The 15,968-nt window shown below is 37.8% G+C and overlaps 1 protein-coding gene across 2 annotated transcripts in view; it reads right to left on the bottom strand.

Annotated features, from left to right (window-relative positions):
* Positions 1–331: 331 nt before the first annotated feature.
* Positions 332–15,968, bottom strand: part of Gdap2 (ganglioside induced differentiation associated protein 2) — a 115,098-nt gene continuing 99,461 nt past the window's right edge. For both annotated transcript variants that reach the window (XM_067118012.1, XM_067118011.1), the window contains exons 8-13: positions 6,336–6,516; positions 5,752–5,905; positions 5,271–5,410; positions 4,701–4,806; positions 4,301–4,393; positions 332–3,993 (exon numbers count right to left, since the gene is read on the bottom strand). In XM_067118012.1, coding sequence (XP_066974113.1) covers positions 3,949–3,993; positions 4,301–4,393; positions 4,701–4,806; positions 5,271–5,410; positions 5,752–5,905; positions 6,336–6,516 — 719 coding nt within the window. In that variant the 3' untranslated portion in view covers positions 332–3,948. The remainder of the gene's footprint in view (positions 3,994–4,300; positions 4,394–4,700; positions 4,807–5,270; positions 5,411–5,751; positions 5,906–6,335; positions 6,517–15,968) is intronic.

Below are 15,968 nucleotides of genomic sequence, written 5' to 3'. Positions count from 1 at the left end.
CTGCTTATTACAGTGCTTACATGTTATGTTGTTACTTGTTACTCACTACAATAACTTATTGTTCAGTAGCTAACATACTTATATAAATATACTCTATATACAGTACATCATTTCATCCATAAAGATGCTTACAGAAAACAGCGTTAAGCTCTCCATAAATTGGTGCAAGACTATTCTAAACTGTACTGTATTGAAAAATCCCACATCGTATGCCTTAACCTACTAACTATTTACAATGTTTTATATTGTCAACCATAATATTCCTACATTATACACTGTTCACATGAAAACTGATGCAATACATTGGCTACTACCAGGAAACAAATGCTTCTTTTTCTTTTTTTCTTTTTTTGTCGTCTTAATCCGAAGTCTGTAAAAGAGGAATAAAGTCACTGGACCCACAATCAGTGAGAAAGAATTCTTCACATGAAAAGAAATACATCTCTAAGCATATAGTGTGTTTAGGATTAATCATTCAAAGATGGCTCAACTAATACGCAAAAAGGATCAAATTCCACAATACATTTCCAACCAAGGCACGGTGTATACAAAGTCTTGTCCTGAACCCCAAAAGGAGGAACGCCCAAACCATGACAGCAACACCAAATGTTTCACCTACAACCGTGTGTGACAAGGCTTATGACACTCACAAAGTTGTTCCTGTGATGTACCTAAAGTAATAAGTTCATCTAACAATGAAGATGGAACAAAAAGTATTCCGAAATCTGCTACGAAGTCCTAAATCTCGATAAATGAACTGACCAAATCCCATAACAAAGATGAACTAACTTTCCTAATTCTGTCTGAAACAAATAAATAAAGAGCTATGTATATAGTTCCACAAGTGCACCAAAATTAAGTTCATAAATTAGCTTTATGTTAAGTGGAGAACCTATAAAAGCACTAATATTCTAAGTTTTCTTTTTCTATAGACTTACTTAACATTTTCATATAAATTTCTTAATTGTTTACGCGGAGATAAACAATTATAGCACTCTGAAGTCTTACCTTCCATATTTAACTCCACAAGAACATTGAAACCTCTATAATCATTCTTCCTACCTCTAAAACGAATACAATCAATTTAAATAATCCAGAGCACATAATAAAAGACTAGATGCTTTTTAAGTAGCAATGGGGTTACTGAAATGCAACGAAATGCAGTTGGGAGAAATTAAACTCAGCCTCCTCAATCTTCGGCCCTCAACGGCCATACTTCCGAATATATACTGTACATGAAACTTCTGGAATCGTATCATGATATGATGCAATTCCTCATAACCTATAGAAAGCAAGTTTGTTGGTCAGAGGTGGGCTAGAAAACCACATGCCAGTCAAAAGAAATTACTAGGTGATACTAAAGTATCTTGCAACGCCTACCGTTTAGACTCGGTAAAATTCAACTATGCATTCTCAAACAATCTTCTCGGTCTCGTCATCGTGGCGACCTGTCACCAAAAGTATAACACTGTCCTCTTAATACGAAATAATCATTGACCCTTGAACTTGGTAAATAAAAACGCTACTACAATTGAATGCTACAATGCATAAAAGTAAATGCTTCCTTAAAATGCCATCTTTGTTACACATTGACTAATCTAACAGTATAGTAGCTGCATTTGAAGTGTTGACCAAAATACCTATACAAGAGAGGAATAAGGGTTTTACACCTTGAGTGACTTCTATAAATACACTGCATCTTCAGTTATAAATGTAGGTACAGTTTATGTTATATGCATATATCAGTGATGACATTCTATCAGTTTGCCCTTGAAAAGGCAAAAATATTAGCCACCATTTTGCCTGGGACAGCAAAACCCTTTTTTCAATTTGTCCTAGAAAGACAATCTTATTTTTTATTTCCGCATGGATTCTGTTACCTTTATAGATTCTGGTAATTAATGTATATATATATATACTTGGTCTCTGCACACAGCAACACATAAACCTAAGGGAACAGAAAACCTTGACCTAATTTTCTGATACATAACAACTACTTGTACAAAAACTGTTGGGAATTCAATTGCTTGGAGGAACCGACAGTCCACCCCAGCATATATATATCTTCAACAACAATGTACCATAACATACAAAAAAAAAAAGTAGCTACAATTTATAAGCAACATAAAATATTCATTCATCCCCATTTGTCCACGGAATAGGATTTTCGTAATGAATAACATGGATATATAACACTAACGGTATATAAAGAATACAGATTGAAAAGATTGTCCTAACGTCTGGCACAGCCCTGTATATGGTATACAGTACTCTTTCACATTGCAATGTATCAAAATGAAGCTTAAATGCCTGGAAAATAACATTAAATATTTCCATAAAATCTAATGTAATAGACATTATATATTCTCATATCAGTCAATTATCGAGTTCTACAGATATAAGATTCTTTTGGATTAACAAATTATTCATTTTAATCTGGCAATTTAACATAAAATCTAAAATAGGATAAACATTTTCTGCAGTGCAACAATAACTTCTATAGAATTTCTTTCCAAAATGTAAAGCATAATTAAAAAAAAAATAAAAACTGACTTCTGAATAATAAATGTACTAAGAAATACGGGAACAGAGAGAAATAAAGGAACTATGTAAATGAAATCACACACGCATGCTAATATGCACACACTGTACCAATTGGCATCCACACACAACCTTTCAGATCCTCGAGAAATATCAGTTAACTCTGAAACAATCATAAGCCAATTCAGTGACCATTACACAAGATATGTTCAACTATACTCATGTAACACTTAAATCTGTTGGTTCTTTTTAAATGCTAACAAAGCTGGGTATAGGCTAATAGAATACGAACAAAGAAGAACCTATTATTACACATATTGAGCATCATATATATTGCCTGTAATTTAATATTAAAGTTATAAATTTATTACAAAGGAAGAGTCTTGATTTAAGCTCTCTTACATAAAGGTCCTTATACAATAATTCAAATCGCTATACAACACAGCAACACGTTTGTATGCATTGCTAATATAACCCCAAACCTCCAGGAAAAACCCACCAATACATTCACCAAAGCACGAACACTTCTGGTGATTTTATTTTTTGCATTCTGGTGGCCCTCAAAAAGATGATGACACGTTGGAATCAACAATCAGAGTAAAACCATAACTTATGAGACAGAAGAGGGACTCCACTGCTTACCTCAACTCTTCCTCATTTCAGTCTAGTGATAACACACGCCTACAACTATGTAACTGAAGTCTATCCTGTAGTTAGTCGAACTCTGGCCTACCTTGCAAGGCTACAATCTACGATCACTTGGTCATAAAATGAGCCCGGAACTGAAAAGCTTCTATAAGTACGGGCTCGTAATCACTTTGGTTACAGAGAGCTTGATGAAAGATGCCAAAGGAGAGGGTCTGATTCAAGAGAGGAACTCAAAACTGAAGAGTCACAAATGCACGACATTTGGGGATATAATTGCATTACTTTTTTATATATATAGATATACTGTATATATATTTATAACCATAATACTATTGAAATATTCTTATCCACTGTATAAATTATCTTTTTGATAAATAATAGAGGCATTGAAGGTTTTCTTTTTTTTTTTTGCTTTTGAAAGATAAGATGCATTCCATCTGTTCAAAATAAGGCCACAAATGAAAAGGAAGAAGATAAATGTCTACACCATGAAGAAGATATGTTTCTGTAATTACAACTCCTTAATAAAAGCTTCTTTTTACATATGGCAACAATCCCTGCAGTGTGTAGCTATAATTCAGTTCATCAGATCTAATACACACTATCGTTATCATCAACAACTATTAAATACGTTATTATATAAAACTACAACTTCGCTACTAAAATGCATAATAAGTGATGATACCATCTTAAAGCCAATATTCCCCCAAGAGGCATCATAGCATCCGCTTTTGCCCCCAGCGTCTCGTAACAACCACTTCAAGATGAAGCCGACCCTGGCTTGTAATACCGCAGTCCATTAATCTGAAGCGAAACGACAGTAACATTAATATTTTCTACTCGCATTCAGGTACTTTCATTCAGAACTGGAAGTGCAGTACTTTATACCATCACAAATAACTGTCCAAATAAAATTTGAAAGGTGTAAACATGACAAAATGGAGGAAACTTAACTCCAAAATGCATCTGTACAGCGTTAGTGACAACTTCTACGGAAGCTTATCTTCCTGCCACACAGAAGTGGATTTATATGTGTAACGTCTTTCAGATTACAGACAGAAGTCTTTTGACTTAAATACGTACTAGAATACATAAAACGATCGAAACTTACTGTCATGTCATGCTCAGTTATGTAAGCTGGGATTTCCAGCTGATCCGGATCAATGATATCGTACAAGTATTCCACGCCAGGCACGGAATGGACCTGAAAAAAAAATCATTGTACGTTTACTAGTCACATATGTGACATACACAAAATGTATAGTTTTCTGTAAACATATAGTATACATTATACATGATCTATTACTTCAACTTAATCTTTAACCAGACCAACGAAATCAAAATAAAGCCGTCACTGGGCTGGCTTAAATGTAACGACTGTATTTTTGAAATGCCATCACAGTATTACATTTTCAAAACAAGAAAAGCGTATTTACACAAAAGACTGACTGACTATACGTAGACCCAGGCCAACCTTACTAACCAAAGGCGACCTTGTAACCGAATCATACCTTGGCCTTAATCTGTGGAGCCATAAATGTAGTGAACCACCATGTCATGATCTTTGTCCACAATGTTGGGTGAACAATGTAGAAAGCCTTCAGGTTCTTCTTGTATCTGAAAAGGCATTGCAAACGTCAATCAAAATCCATAACCAGCATAACATTTGGTGATCTTTGATTCTCAAACTCCTGTTTCCAAGCTCAGGAAACTATCCAAAATTTCAAGTACCAAATAGACTTTATACAGAATATGACATATTTCCAAGATAGTAATGGTTTAGTGAACATCACTGAAATGAGAGTTTTGTTTACTAGCTTTGAATGAACAAAAGACAAATTTTTGTAAATAATACTTAGTTTACGATTTGTACGAGTATATTTCAAAAGCAGATGCTTGTCACATCCCAACTTGAAACGTAAATTTGACTGTGGGAGGAATTACACCAATTTCAATATACTACAACTGATTGCATCCAAATGATTTAATACTATAACCTGAGTTACAGAATCTATCTTCATTTGAGTCTTAATATACCAGAAGTGTACTTGAACTGTCTGAAAATCTAAACGTCAACTTACTTGTATTCCAATACATCATAGACCTGCCTTATCCAGGCAAGAGATGGGTGATTCTCTGTAGTCGTTATGGTGTGGAAGTAGAGGATCACATAGTCTCCTTTAACAAGTGGGTCCAACAGATAAATGAGGTACAACAGAGCCTGTGGATGAAAAAATATGTTGATTTGTAATTGTTGACTGCAACAGTGATAGAAGCCTAAGACTACTGTAAGTTTTAAGATTTAAAAAGGACATATGACTGCACTAACTTTTTGAGATGGGATAATTACACCAGAATATTATAGAGCCATTCATTGATATAGTCATTCATAAAAAGCCATTCCAAAATAGGAAAAATTAAGGCAACAGCCCCACTTCTCCAGTGACTTCAAACCTAGAAAATCATTATATTTCAGTTATGGGTCACACTTTAATCCTGTACAATTGCTTGCTTCTATAAAACAAGCCCCATTCAACAGTAATTTCTAGAGCAAACACCTACCTTGTCAAGATTGATTTCAGCAAATTTAAACCACTTCCCAATGAAGATGATCACAGGGCGACCAAATTTGTCTACGCCGCACTGGTATAAGCACCCAATGCCAGACACTTCGCTCAGGTCCTCGGTCTTGGCCCTACGTAAGAGTCTCTCGTACCTGCGGGAGAAATAAAGCTCAGTATTGATCCCCCGACAATAACTTACTAAACATTTTCTTCTTAAATAATATATAGGTTTTTTTTATGCCAAAGGCCAAGCACTGATACCTATGAAGTCATTCAGTGCTGAAATGGAAACTTGACAGTAAGAAGATCTGAAAGGTGTGACAGGAGGAAAACCTCGCAGTTGCACTATGAAACATTTCTTAGAGAGTGGAAAGTCAGACGGAAGAAAGAATATGAATGGAGTTATAAAAGGAACGAAAGAGGTTGCAGCTAGGCTCCAAAAGGATGCTGCAACGAACCTTAGATAATGCCTACAGTGCACCACGTGAAGTGCACTGACGGCACTAACCCCACTACAGGGTTCTTCTCAGATAGCAGGGGAAGAAGTTTTCCTTCCCGACAACTACGAAAACAGTAACTTACTTCTGCTTATGTTGCAGATCGGATGTCATGGAGGCAGTCTCTGGGTCGGCCACGGCATAAGCCGGCTGGCCGCCCAGTAGCCGCTGTTTGTCAATATCATCCTCCATCTGGGAGAAGGCGTGATCCCCAATGCTCAAAGATGACTGAAATTGTGTAGCCAGGTCAGCAGAGTCCTCCACATCTGAAAAATAACAACAACAAATTAATAAATAGTGAATTTTTTCCATGCCTTCCTACAATTTGTTTATGCGAAGAAGCAACTGGAATAAATATCTGACAGTTAATGCCCTTCACACCTAGATTATGTTGAGGGTATCAATATAACAAGAAACCATTAAAATTTGACAATTTTTATTATTAATTGGTGTAAATGGAACTAGTTGCCATTTAATGATGATGATATAAAAAGATTAAATATAATTTCAGAGCTTCAGCGTGAATATCTGCCTCAACAGGGCATGTCAAACCAACACATAATGAATGAACCGCTGTACATTCAGGGTCAAATGAGAGTAGTAATATGTATGGCAGTTATTCAAGAGACATTTAACATGAAGTTATTCAACCTCTTGGAGACAAATTAACCTTTTTGTGAGAAATGAACCATATTCCCAAAATGATGACTTAATTCTTTAAAAGTCCCCTCACCAATCTCCTACTGATACACGTATGACTTGTTTATAGAGCATGAAACAGGTATCTTTACAAAAACAAAAACAAAAAAGCGGATTTTAGTCATTGCCAATAGGGAATCACGTGCACAACGTTGAATAACCACACAGCACATTCTTATCGATGTACTGTAATACCAATGATAAAAAGAAAAGAGTATGACTAACATACACAAATGTGAAGTAAAATTACAAAATACCAAAGCAGCATAAAATACATCACACATAATTGGTGAATTTATGAAAATATGAAACACACTCCCTTAGGCAATATGATTACATAGCGCTATTTTGCAATACAAAATGCTCTGGACCTTTTTTCTGAAATATAATTTTACAAGGTCAAAAGGTCATATGAAAATACGAAATACATTCCCTTTGGCAATATGATTACACAGTGCTATTTTGCAATCCAAAATAATCTTGCCCTTTTTTCTGAAATATATTTTTATAAGGTCAAAAGGTCACAGTGAGTGTGTGTGTGTGTGTGTGTGTGTGTGTGTGTGTGTGTGTGGGAGAACACAGTCATAAAAATACACAATACAAAAATAGTCGTTACAAATAAGCGCCAAGCTGGAGTTTTTTGACAATGAAAGTGGCAGCATCTGGAAACTACATCCCAGGAATCTCTTATGGCTGTGAAATGCCACCGTGAATACCTTGACCTTTCCGTCGTCCGTGAAACGTCAAAATTCCAAAGCAGTTCTGAAGTAATGCCAACCTTATAGGAAGCCATGATGAGAATTTGTAACATTTATTATTATTATTATTATTATTATTATTATTATTATTATTATGCATTTGGGATGTAATATTATTATTATTATTTCAGTACATGAAACCTATTCACATGGAATAAGCACACTAAAGATTACTGACTTGAAATTCAAGCCTCCAAAAAATGTTGGTTTCAACCTCCCACAGACCCCACACTGCAGCAGTAACTGATCATGATAAGGAGCCAGCGATTTTTCATCGCCCCGGGGGAGACGCGAACCCGTGACATCCGACTGGCATGCCACGACACTAACCGCTATACCAGTGGACCATGAAAAAATAGTCAGCTGGAACTATTTTAACCAATTTTGAAAGCTCCGTCAATGCCATCTCTCTCTCAATAGGAAAAAGTCAACAGCCTCTCTCTCTCTCTCTCTCTCTCTCTCTCTCTCTCTCTCTCTCTCTCTCTCTCTCTCAACTATTTTAAAGGCTAAGTCAGTGGCCTCTCTCTCTCTCTCTCTCTCTCTCTCTCTCTCTCTCTCTCTCTCTCTCTCTCTCTCTCTCTCTCTCTCTCTCTGTCAACTACTTTAAAGGCTAAATGGCTAAGTCAATTTTGAAAGCTCTGTCAGTGCCATTCTTCTCTCTCTCTCTCTCTCTCTCTCTCTCTCTCTCTCTCTCTCTCTCTCTCTCTCTCTCTCTCTCAATGGGCTAAAGTCAACGGCCGCTCTCTCTCTCAATAGGCTAAAGTCAATGGCGCCTCTCTCTCTCTCTCTCTCTCTCTCTCTCTCTCTCTCTCTCTCTCTCTCTCTCTCTCGTTTCCCTGAATACACGTCCCTGTATTTCCCTGACGAAAACGAGTCGCAGTGTGACTTTGGACGGTGCTGCTCCACGGGGGTACTCCCGTATAAGAGTTGGAATACACCGTGGGCTGTATGCTGTATACTGTATTGATCTAACTCGCAATGCGGGGCGGACTTCAAAACTTTTATTTTTAAAGTGACTTTGACCAGCACTGTCAGCGCTAAATGACAGACACGGGTTTCTGACACCCGTTGCTGACACGAGTCTCTGGCGCAAGTTTCTGACACGAGTTTTTGACACAAGTGTCTGACACTCGGCCTTTTGACGGTTTCTGTTGCTGACGTGGAGAGGAAAAATGGTGCCTTATACGAGAGAGAGAGAGAGAGAGAGAGAGAGAGAGAGAGAGAGAGAGAGAGAGAGAGAGAGAGAGAGAGAGAGAGAGAGAGAGATTCATTTACAAAATCACCAGAATAAAAATGACGGAAATGCCCAAAAATAAATTACAGGTCTATCGTTTGATTTCTCGAGTTTTGCTTTTTTGAAGATGAAATATGAATTTATTTTCAACGCGTGAGAAAAAATAAACATGGCGCGGGAACACAGCATGATGTCATGCCATTAAACAGCGAATAATTGAACGCAACCAGCCAATAACGGCGAACAAAACGCACCCAGAAGCGAAGCCAAAAAAACGCGCCCGACGGTGAACGAAAAAAAAAAAACCACAAAAAATCTGCCGAACAAAATGCGCCCATGCTTTTTTTTTTATTATTATTTCCTTCGCGTGCTTGAAAGCACCACCACAGCCGTTTTTTAAAACGGCTTCAATCACCGGCGGCCTCTGTGCCGGAATCAATATCGGGGGGAACAATGACCCCCGGGCTCTCTTGTGACACCAATGACATTACCAATTACGCGGCGAAATTATACTCGGGGTCGTTCGCTTACAAACAAAAGAGGGGGCAAGGTTTGCATCTCTGCTGGGGGACACCGCTCCCCCCTTGGAGGGGAGGAGTAAAGGGGGGGTGGTCATAGGAAAGAAGGGAGAGAGAGAGAGAGGGAGACTAAGAGCCGAGACACAAAAGGAGTTGACAGAAGAATAGAAGCATTCAGATTCTATTTTCGTCGAGCCCTCATACGGGCTAAGTTGCGAGGTATTAGGGGAGGCGTCCCCCACCCCACCCCTCCCTCATAATCCCTGATAAATGGGCTTCAGAGGGAAGATAAAAGGAAGAGTAATGATAGAGGCTTATTTGAATACCAGAGGGAGAACCTCATCCCCGGAGTTGTATAGGCTTCAATGAGAAATGAAAGGATTTCGGGAAAAGAATATCTATGATAAGACTCGGACTAAAAGCAATCATAGATTTCAGAGCGACAAATGGATTTGCAGGCCAACGACAAAGCCTTGGGCGTGAAATTAATACTGTGGTCCTTTCACAAAATCCAACGCTTGGACAAGAACGAATATCTGGATTGCAAGCAGAAAACGATTATATATAAAAGCAAGCATTTGCTTGAAGAACGGTCAATACACTTGCAAACAGAAATCAAATGTTAAGCAAACACTTGCTTGAAGAACGGTCACTACACTTGCAAACAGAAATCAAATATAGAAGCAAACATTTGCTTGCAGAACGGTCATTACATCTGCAAACAGAAATCAAATATAGAGCAAACATTTGCTTGATGAACGGTCATTACACTTGCAAGCAGAAATCAAATACAAAGCAAACGTTTGCTTGAAGAACGGTCATCAGACTTGCAAACAGAAATCAAATATAAAGCGAACATTTGCTTGATGAACGGTCATTGCACTTGCAAACAGAAATCAAATATAAAAGCAAACATTTGCTTGAAGAACGGTCATTACACTTGCAAACATAAAATCATTCAAAATAAAGCAAAATATTACTTCAACTTTTTGAGACCTCTCCTGGAAAAGGTGAAAGGAACAAACAGATAAACTAACAAACAATAAAAAGACCATTTGAAAACTGAATTAGACAAGAACGATCATTAGACTTGCAAACAGAAAACAATCAAATATACTGTAAACATCTGCTTCAACTATCTCAGGGACCCCTGTTTGAAATGGTGATAGGAAAATACAGATAAACTAATATACAATAAAGTAAAAAATGCGCCCAAGTTCCTTCGGCGCAATCGAGTTTTCTGTACAGCCGCTACAGCGTATAATCATGGCCATCGAAAATAGATCTCTCTTTCGCTGGTCTCGGTATAATGCCGTATGAGCGGCGGCCCATGAAACCTATCCTATATCGTTGCCAGAAGCACGATTATGGCTAAATTTAACCTTGAATAGAATTAAAACTACTGAGACTAGAGGGCTGCAATTTGGTATGTTTGATGATTGGAGGGTGGATGATCAACATACCAATTTGCAGCCCTCAGGCCTCAGTAGTTTTTAAGATCCGAGGGCGGACAGAATAAAGTGCGGATGGACACACAAAGCCGGCACAATAGTTTTCTTTGACAGAAAACGAAAAGAAAAGTGAAATTTGTTTCACGACACACCCAGAATACCAACAGCAGTTCCACGGGCTGTGAAGTGGCTAATGAATTTCACACTCAATATTTTCTAATTAGTGCCGAACTTTTCAACACTTGTTTCGAGGTATTATCCTGGACACGTACACTGTTCCATTTTACAGAGACAACTTTCATTCTTTGTCATTTCTCACTAAAGGAGTTGCCATTTCACATAGACAACTTTCATTCTTTGTCATTTCTCACTAAAGGAGTTGCCATTTCACACAGACAACTTTCATTCTGTCATTTCTCACTAAAGGAGTTGCCATTTCACACAGACAACTTTCATTCTTTGTCATTTCTCACGAAAGGAGTTGCCATTTCACACAGACAACTTTCATTCTTTGAGTCGTTTCTCACTACAGGAGTTGCCATTTCACACAGAAAACTTTCATTCTTTGTCATTTCTCACTAAAGGAGTTGCCATTTCACACAGAACACTTTCATTCTTTGTCATTTCTCACTAAAGGAGTTAGCATTTCACATAGACAGCTCTCACTCTTTGTCATTTCTCACTAAAGGAGTTAGCATTTCACATAGACAGCTCTCACTCTTTGTCATTTCTCACTAAAGCAGTTGCCATTTCACACAGAAAACTTTCATTCTTAGTCATTTCTCACTAAAGGAGTTAGCATTTCACACAGAAACTTTCATTCTTTGCCATTTTCACTAAAGGAGTCACCATTTCACACAGAAAACTTCCATTCTTTGAGTCATTTCTCACAAAAGGAGTTACCACTTCACAGAGACAACTTTCATTCTTGTTCATTTCTCACTGAAGGACTTACAGGTGGAAAAGCTGAAATACTGACAGGTTCAGAACGGCTCATCAAAACAGACTCTACACACGACCGATCGATACACGTACATAACCTGTCTGAAATCACACATTCAAGTCAAGACGCCATAATGCGCCAAGTATGACTTCAAGCATGACTTCTTAAGAGCATTACACGAAGACCATACTTGTTATCAACTGCCGTTATTAACGACAAGAACGACAGGTGGAAAAAAGATGACGATTTTTACGTCAAGATTAAACTCCTGAAAAAGGCCCCTTCTAAACAAAGACCCTTCAACCGACTGACCAAAAAAGAAAAAAATACACGCTGTTATCAATTGCCAATAATAATAACAAAAAAAAGAAGACAATTACCGCGGCTGTCAAAGACACTCTCAAAAGGTCAAAGACTCTCTCTCTCTCTCTCTCTCTCTCTCTCTCTCTCTCTCTCTCTCTCTCTCTCTCTCTCTCTGAAAAGGTCACCGCACATCACGACCTTAACGAGAAGCGAGACAAACCCCTTTACGTCCGCGAATTCGGTAAACAGCAATGAGCTAAAGATACCCCTTCAATCCAAGGCGGGTATAAATATTTAAAAAAAAAAAGGGCTTCTTTATAAATTAAAATCTATCAAAAACTGATGCCTGGCACTAAAGGTCATTCATCTTATTTATTACCCAACACGACATGACTTTGTTTCCATGACAACTACTTCTTCTTCTTCTTCTTCTTTGACCTCTGTTACCTGTTCTTCACGACCACCGGGTCTGGAAAGCATGCAGCGCGCGTGCACGCGTGCAAACGCATGTATGCGCCACCATATGTACTCACGAATGTAACAGCTGTTAGCTAAGACACTAAATCTCAGTAAATTTAGTACATTATATATATATATATATATATTATATATATATATATATATATATATATTATATATATATATATATATATATATATATATATATATATATATATATATATATATTATATATATATATATATATATATATATATATATATATATATTATATATTATATATATATATATATATATATATATATATATATATATATATATATATATATATATATATATATATATATATATATATATATATATATATATATATGTAAGTACAAAGCACAAACTAGAATCAATGACCTCGCAGGACCACTAAAGGTCAAATTAATGACCTTCAACCAAATATCGAATCTAACGCAATTAAAAAAAGAAATAATAGTATTATTATTAGTAGTAGTAGACAGGATTTGCCTCCGAAACGGCTCACCCTCGCCAGGGCCCTCACTTCTCAGTACAAACAAATACAGTCACCAACTGGTGTCCGCCACTCACACCTCGCCAAAGGAAAGTACAAGGGCTAAGATAAACCTGTCTGTGAGGGTTAATTACAGTCAAAAACGAAAAATTAAAATAAAGGTTTCGATAAAGAGCGAGTCATAATTGGGTATTAAATCTGACTCCTATCATAGTCGCCTTCCACGGCCTGATACGCAATGGCTGAGCTCCTATAAAGGCTGGTGCAGTGTACGTCTATATACTTCTGTAAGCTGTCCAACACGTCTACAAGTTTCCGTGGATTTCCACAAGCTGGTCACGAACCTTGTTAGTCCAAACACTATTGTCTCGAAGCATATTTACAAATTTCATAGGAGATGAAGGCTGGTGAAGTGTACGTATATAGGTTTGAAAGCTGTTAAAAGCGACTATTGCAACTTACAAACATGTTCCACTGGTTTCCACAAGCTTTTAATACACCTCGTTAGTTACATGTCTATTACCTCGATTACTGGAATATAGAATGGAATACAGAATTTAGGCCAAAGCCCAAGCGCTAGGACCTATGAGGTCATTCAGCGCTGAAAGGGAAATTGAGAGATAAAGGGTTGAAAGGTGTAACAGGAGGAAAACCTCAAAGCAGTTGCACTATGAAACAAGTGTTAGGAGAGGGTGGACAGCAAGATGGAAGAAAGAAAATATGAAAGGAGGTACAGTAAAAGGAATGGAAGGGGTTGCAGCTAGGGGCCGAAGGGACGTTGCAAAGAACCTTAAGTAATGCCTTATCATTATATTATATATTCAGAAGCTGAACCCTATTCATATGGAACAAGCCCACAGGGATATACAACCTGGTTTCCACAAGCTGTTCGTAAACATTGTTAGTCAAAAGTCTACTATGAGTTTCCGCTTGCAATCACCTAGAAGTGCCTTCATTTTCGGAGGAGGTCATACCAGGCCTCCTCGCTTGGAGAACTCCATTGATTTTTTACTTTCAAGTCCCGTATATTCTCGATCACCTTCTTCTAAGCTTAAAACTTTTCATTGACAAAGCATGGTTCCTCTGTGTTATTTCAGGCCTCCTAAGGACTTCTCCACTTACTAGAAAAATCTACAAAATTCTTCAAAATCTATAAAAGTCTATGACGTACGACGCTGTATTTTCGGAGAGAGAGAGAGAGAGAGAGAGAGAGAGAGAGAGAGAGAGAGAGAGAGAGAGAGAGAGAGAGAGAGAGAGTCTTTGTGCGCTTTCCAAAATATTTTGTACACCTGAACTGATGCTGGTTCACCTAACCCAATTTACTAGAGAGAGAGAGAGAGAGAGAGAGAGAGAGAGAGAGAGAGAGAGAGAGAGAGAGAGAGAGAGAGAATAATTCAACTTTGACGTCAAAAAAATTCCAGTGACATTAAATTCGAAAACACTGTATTCAATTCGCTATATGTATGGCAGCCAATAACTTTCATTACGCCTCGGTTAAATACACGAATGAAAGTCACCCCATTACCACAGGGAGAAACTTTAATTAACCCGTCTCTGGTCTTGTGGAACCCGGGACTCTAATCGCATTAATAATCCCGACCTGGCATCACGACCCGTAAAGACCTCATGAGGAGGTTTCAAACAACGACAAAGGCCGAAGACTCGGGACCAGCTCTCTCTCTCTCTCTCTCTCTCTCTCTCTCTCTCTCTCTCTCTCTCTCTCTCTCATATTTTTAACACTGGATTCAAAAACCTCCCCTCAACCTCTCTTTGCCCAAATTCTCAGAATTTACGTTCAAACCCACCCACCCACCCCCAAAACCTCCTCCTCTCTCTCTCTCTCTCTCTCTCTCTCTCTCTCTCTCTCTCTCTCTCTCTCTCTCTCTCTGCAAAATCTCTTGAAGGGCGGCCAAAAAGAAGAGGCGATTCTCGGGAACATGAGGTCACCTTGTGCGAACACAAAGACGTAGTTTACTTTGCAATCCAGAAAAAAAACGATATAACAAGGAAACAAATGCACTAAAAAAACACATAATAAACAAATAAAAACAAAGTAGATACAGATAACAGACTGACGAAAACGGGAATAAACATAGAGGAGGATAAAGGCACAAGACAAAATTAAACTGAGATTTGTCCCAACTCCAAGACGAACTTGCCTTGGAAATGGAACGAGAACAGTAGAGCGAAGAAAAATAATGCAATAACAACACACATTAAGCATATAAAAACACACAATTAGTTAGCAGCCTGACGAAAGCAGGAATAAACGTAACAGAGGCTGATAAAGGCATACGACAAAATAAAACTGGAGATTGTTACAATGATATGAAATATTTCACGTGAAGGAAGTAAGTTATATGCATTAAGGACAAATAGCCTTTTTAGACAGAGAAACGAGAGGTTTGAAGTAAAGCAGTTCCTCGTACGTTAAGTAAGTAAGTAAGTAAGTAAGTAAATATATAAACCCAAAAGTCAAACTTATCTGGACCTTCCCGTCTTGCCATAAACATCACAGGTCAAGCCACTTAAAACCTTGCTGTCAAATCTACGAACGATTGATTGATTGATCTGATTCACGGCTACCAAAACTGGCGTCACAACATCTAGGTTACTGACGTCGATCTACGAACGATCAATCTCATTACACGTCACGTCTGTCTAACACCCACAGAAAAAAAAAAACGCATAATCACGCAAATCTTCAGACACGTACAATAGGCAACACAAATCACCTCACTGCATCTAGTACGCGACTGTAACCGACTGTAACTTTGAATATACACAGATCCCGATACAACGCCGTACTGGAGGACCTATCTCAACAACCAAT

Source organism: Macrobrachium rosenbergii, chromosome 15, assembly GCF_040412425.1.
Source record: "Macrobrachium rosenbergii isolate ZJJX-2024 chromosome 15, ASM4041242v1, whole genome shotgun sequence".
Lineage (NCBI taxonomy): Eukaryota > Metazoa > Arthropoda > Malacostraca > Decapoda > Palaemonidae > Macrobrachium > Macrobrachium rosenbergii.
This window is presented reverse-complemented; position numbering and strand designations above follow the sequence as displayed.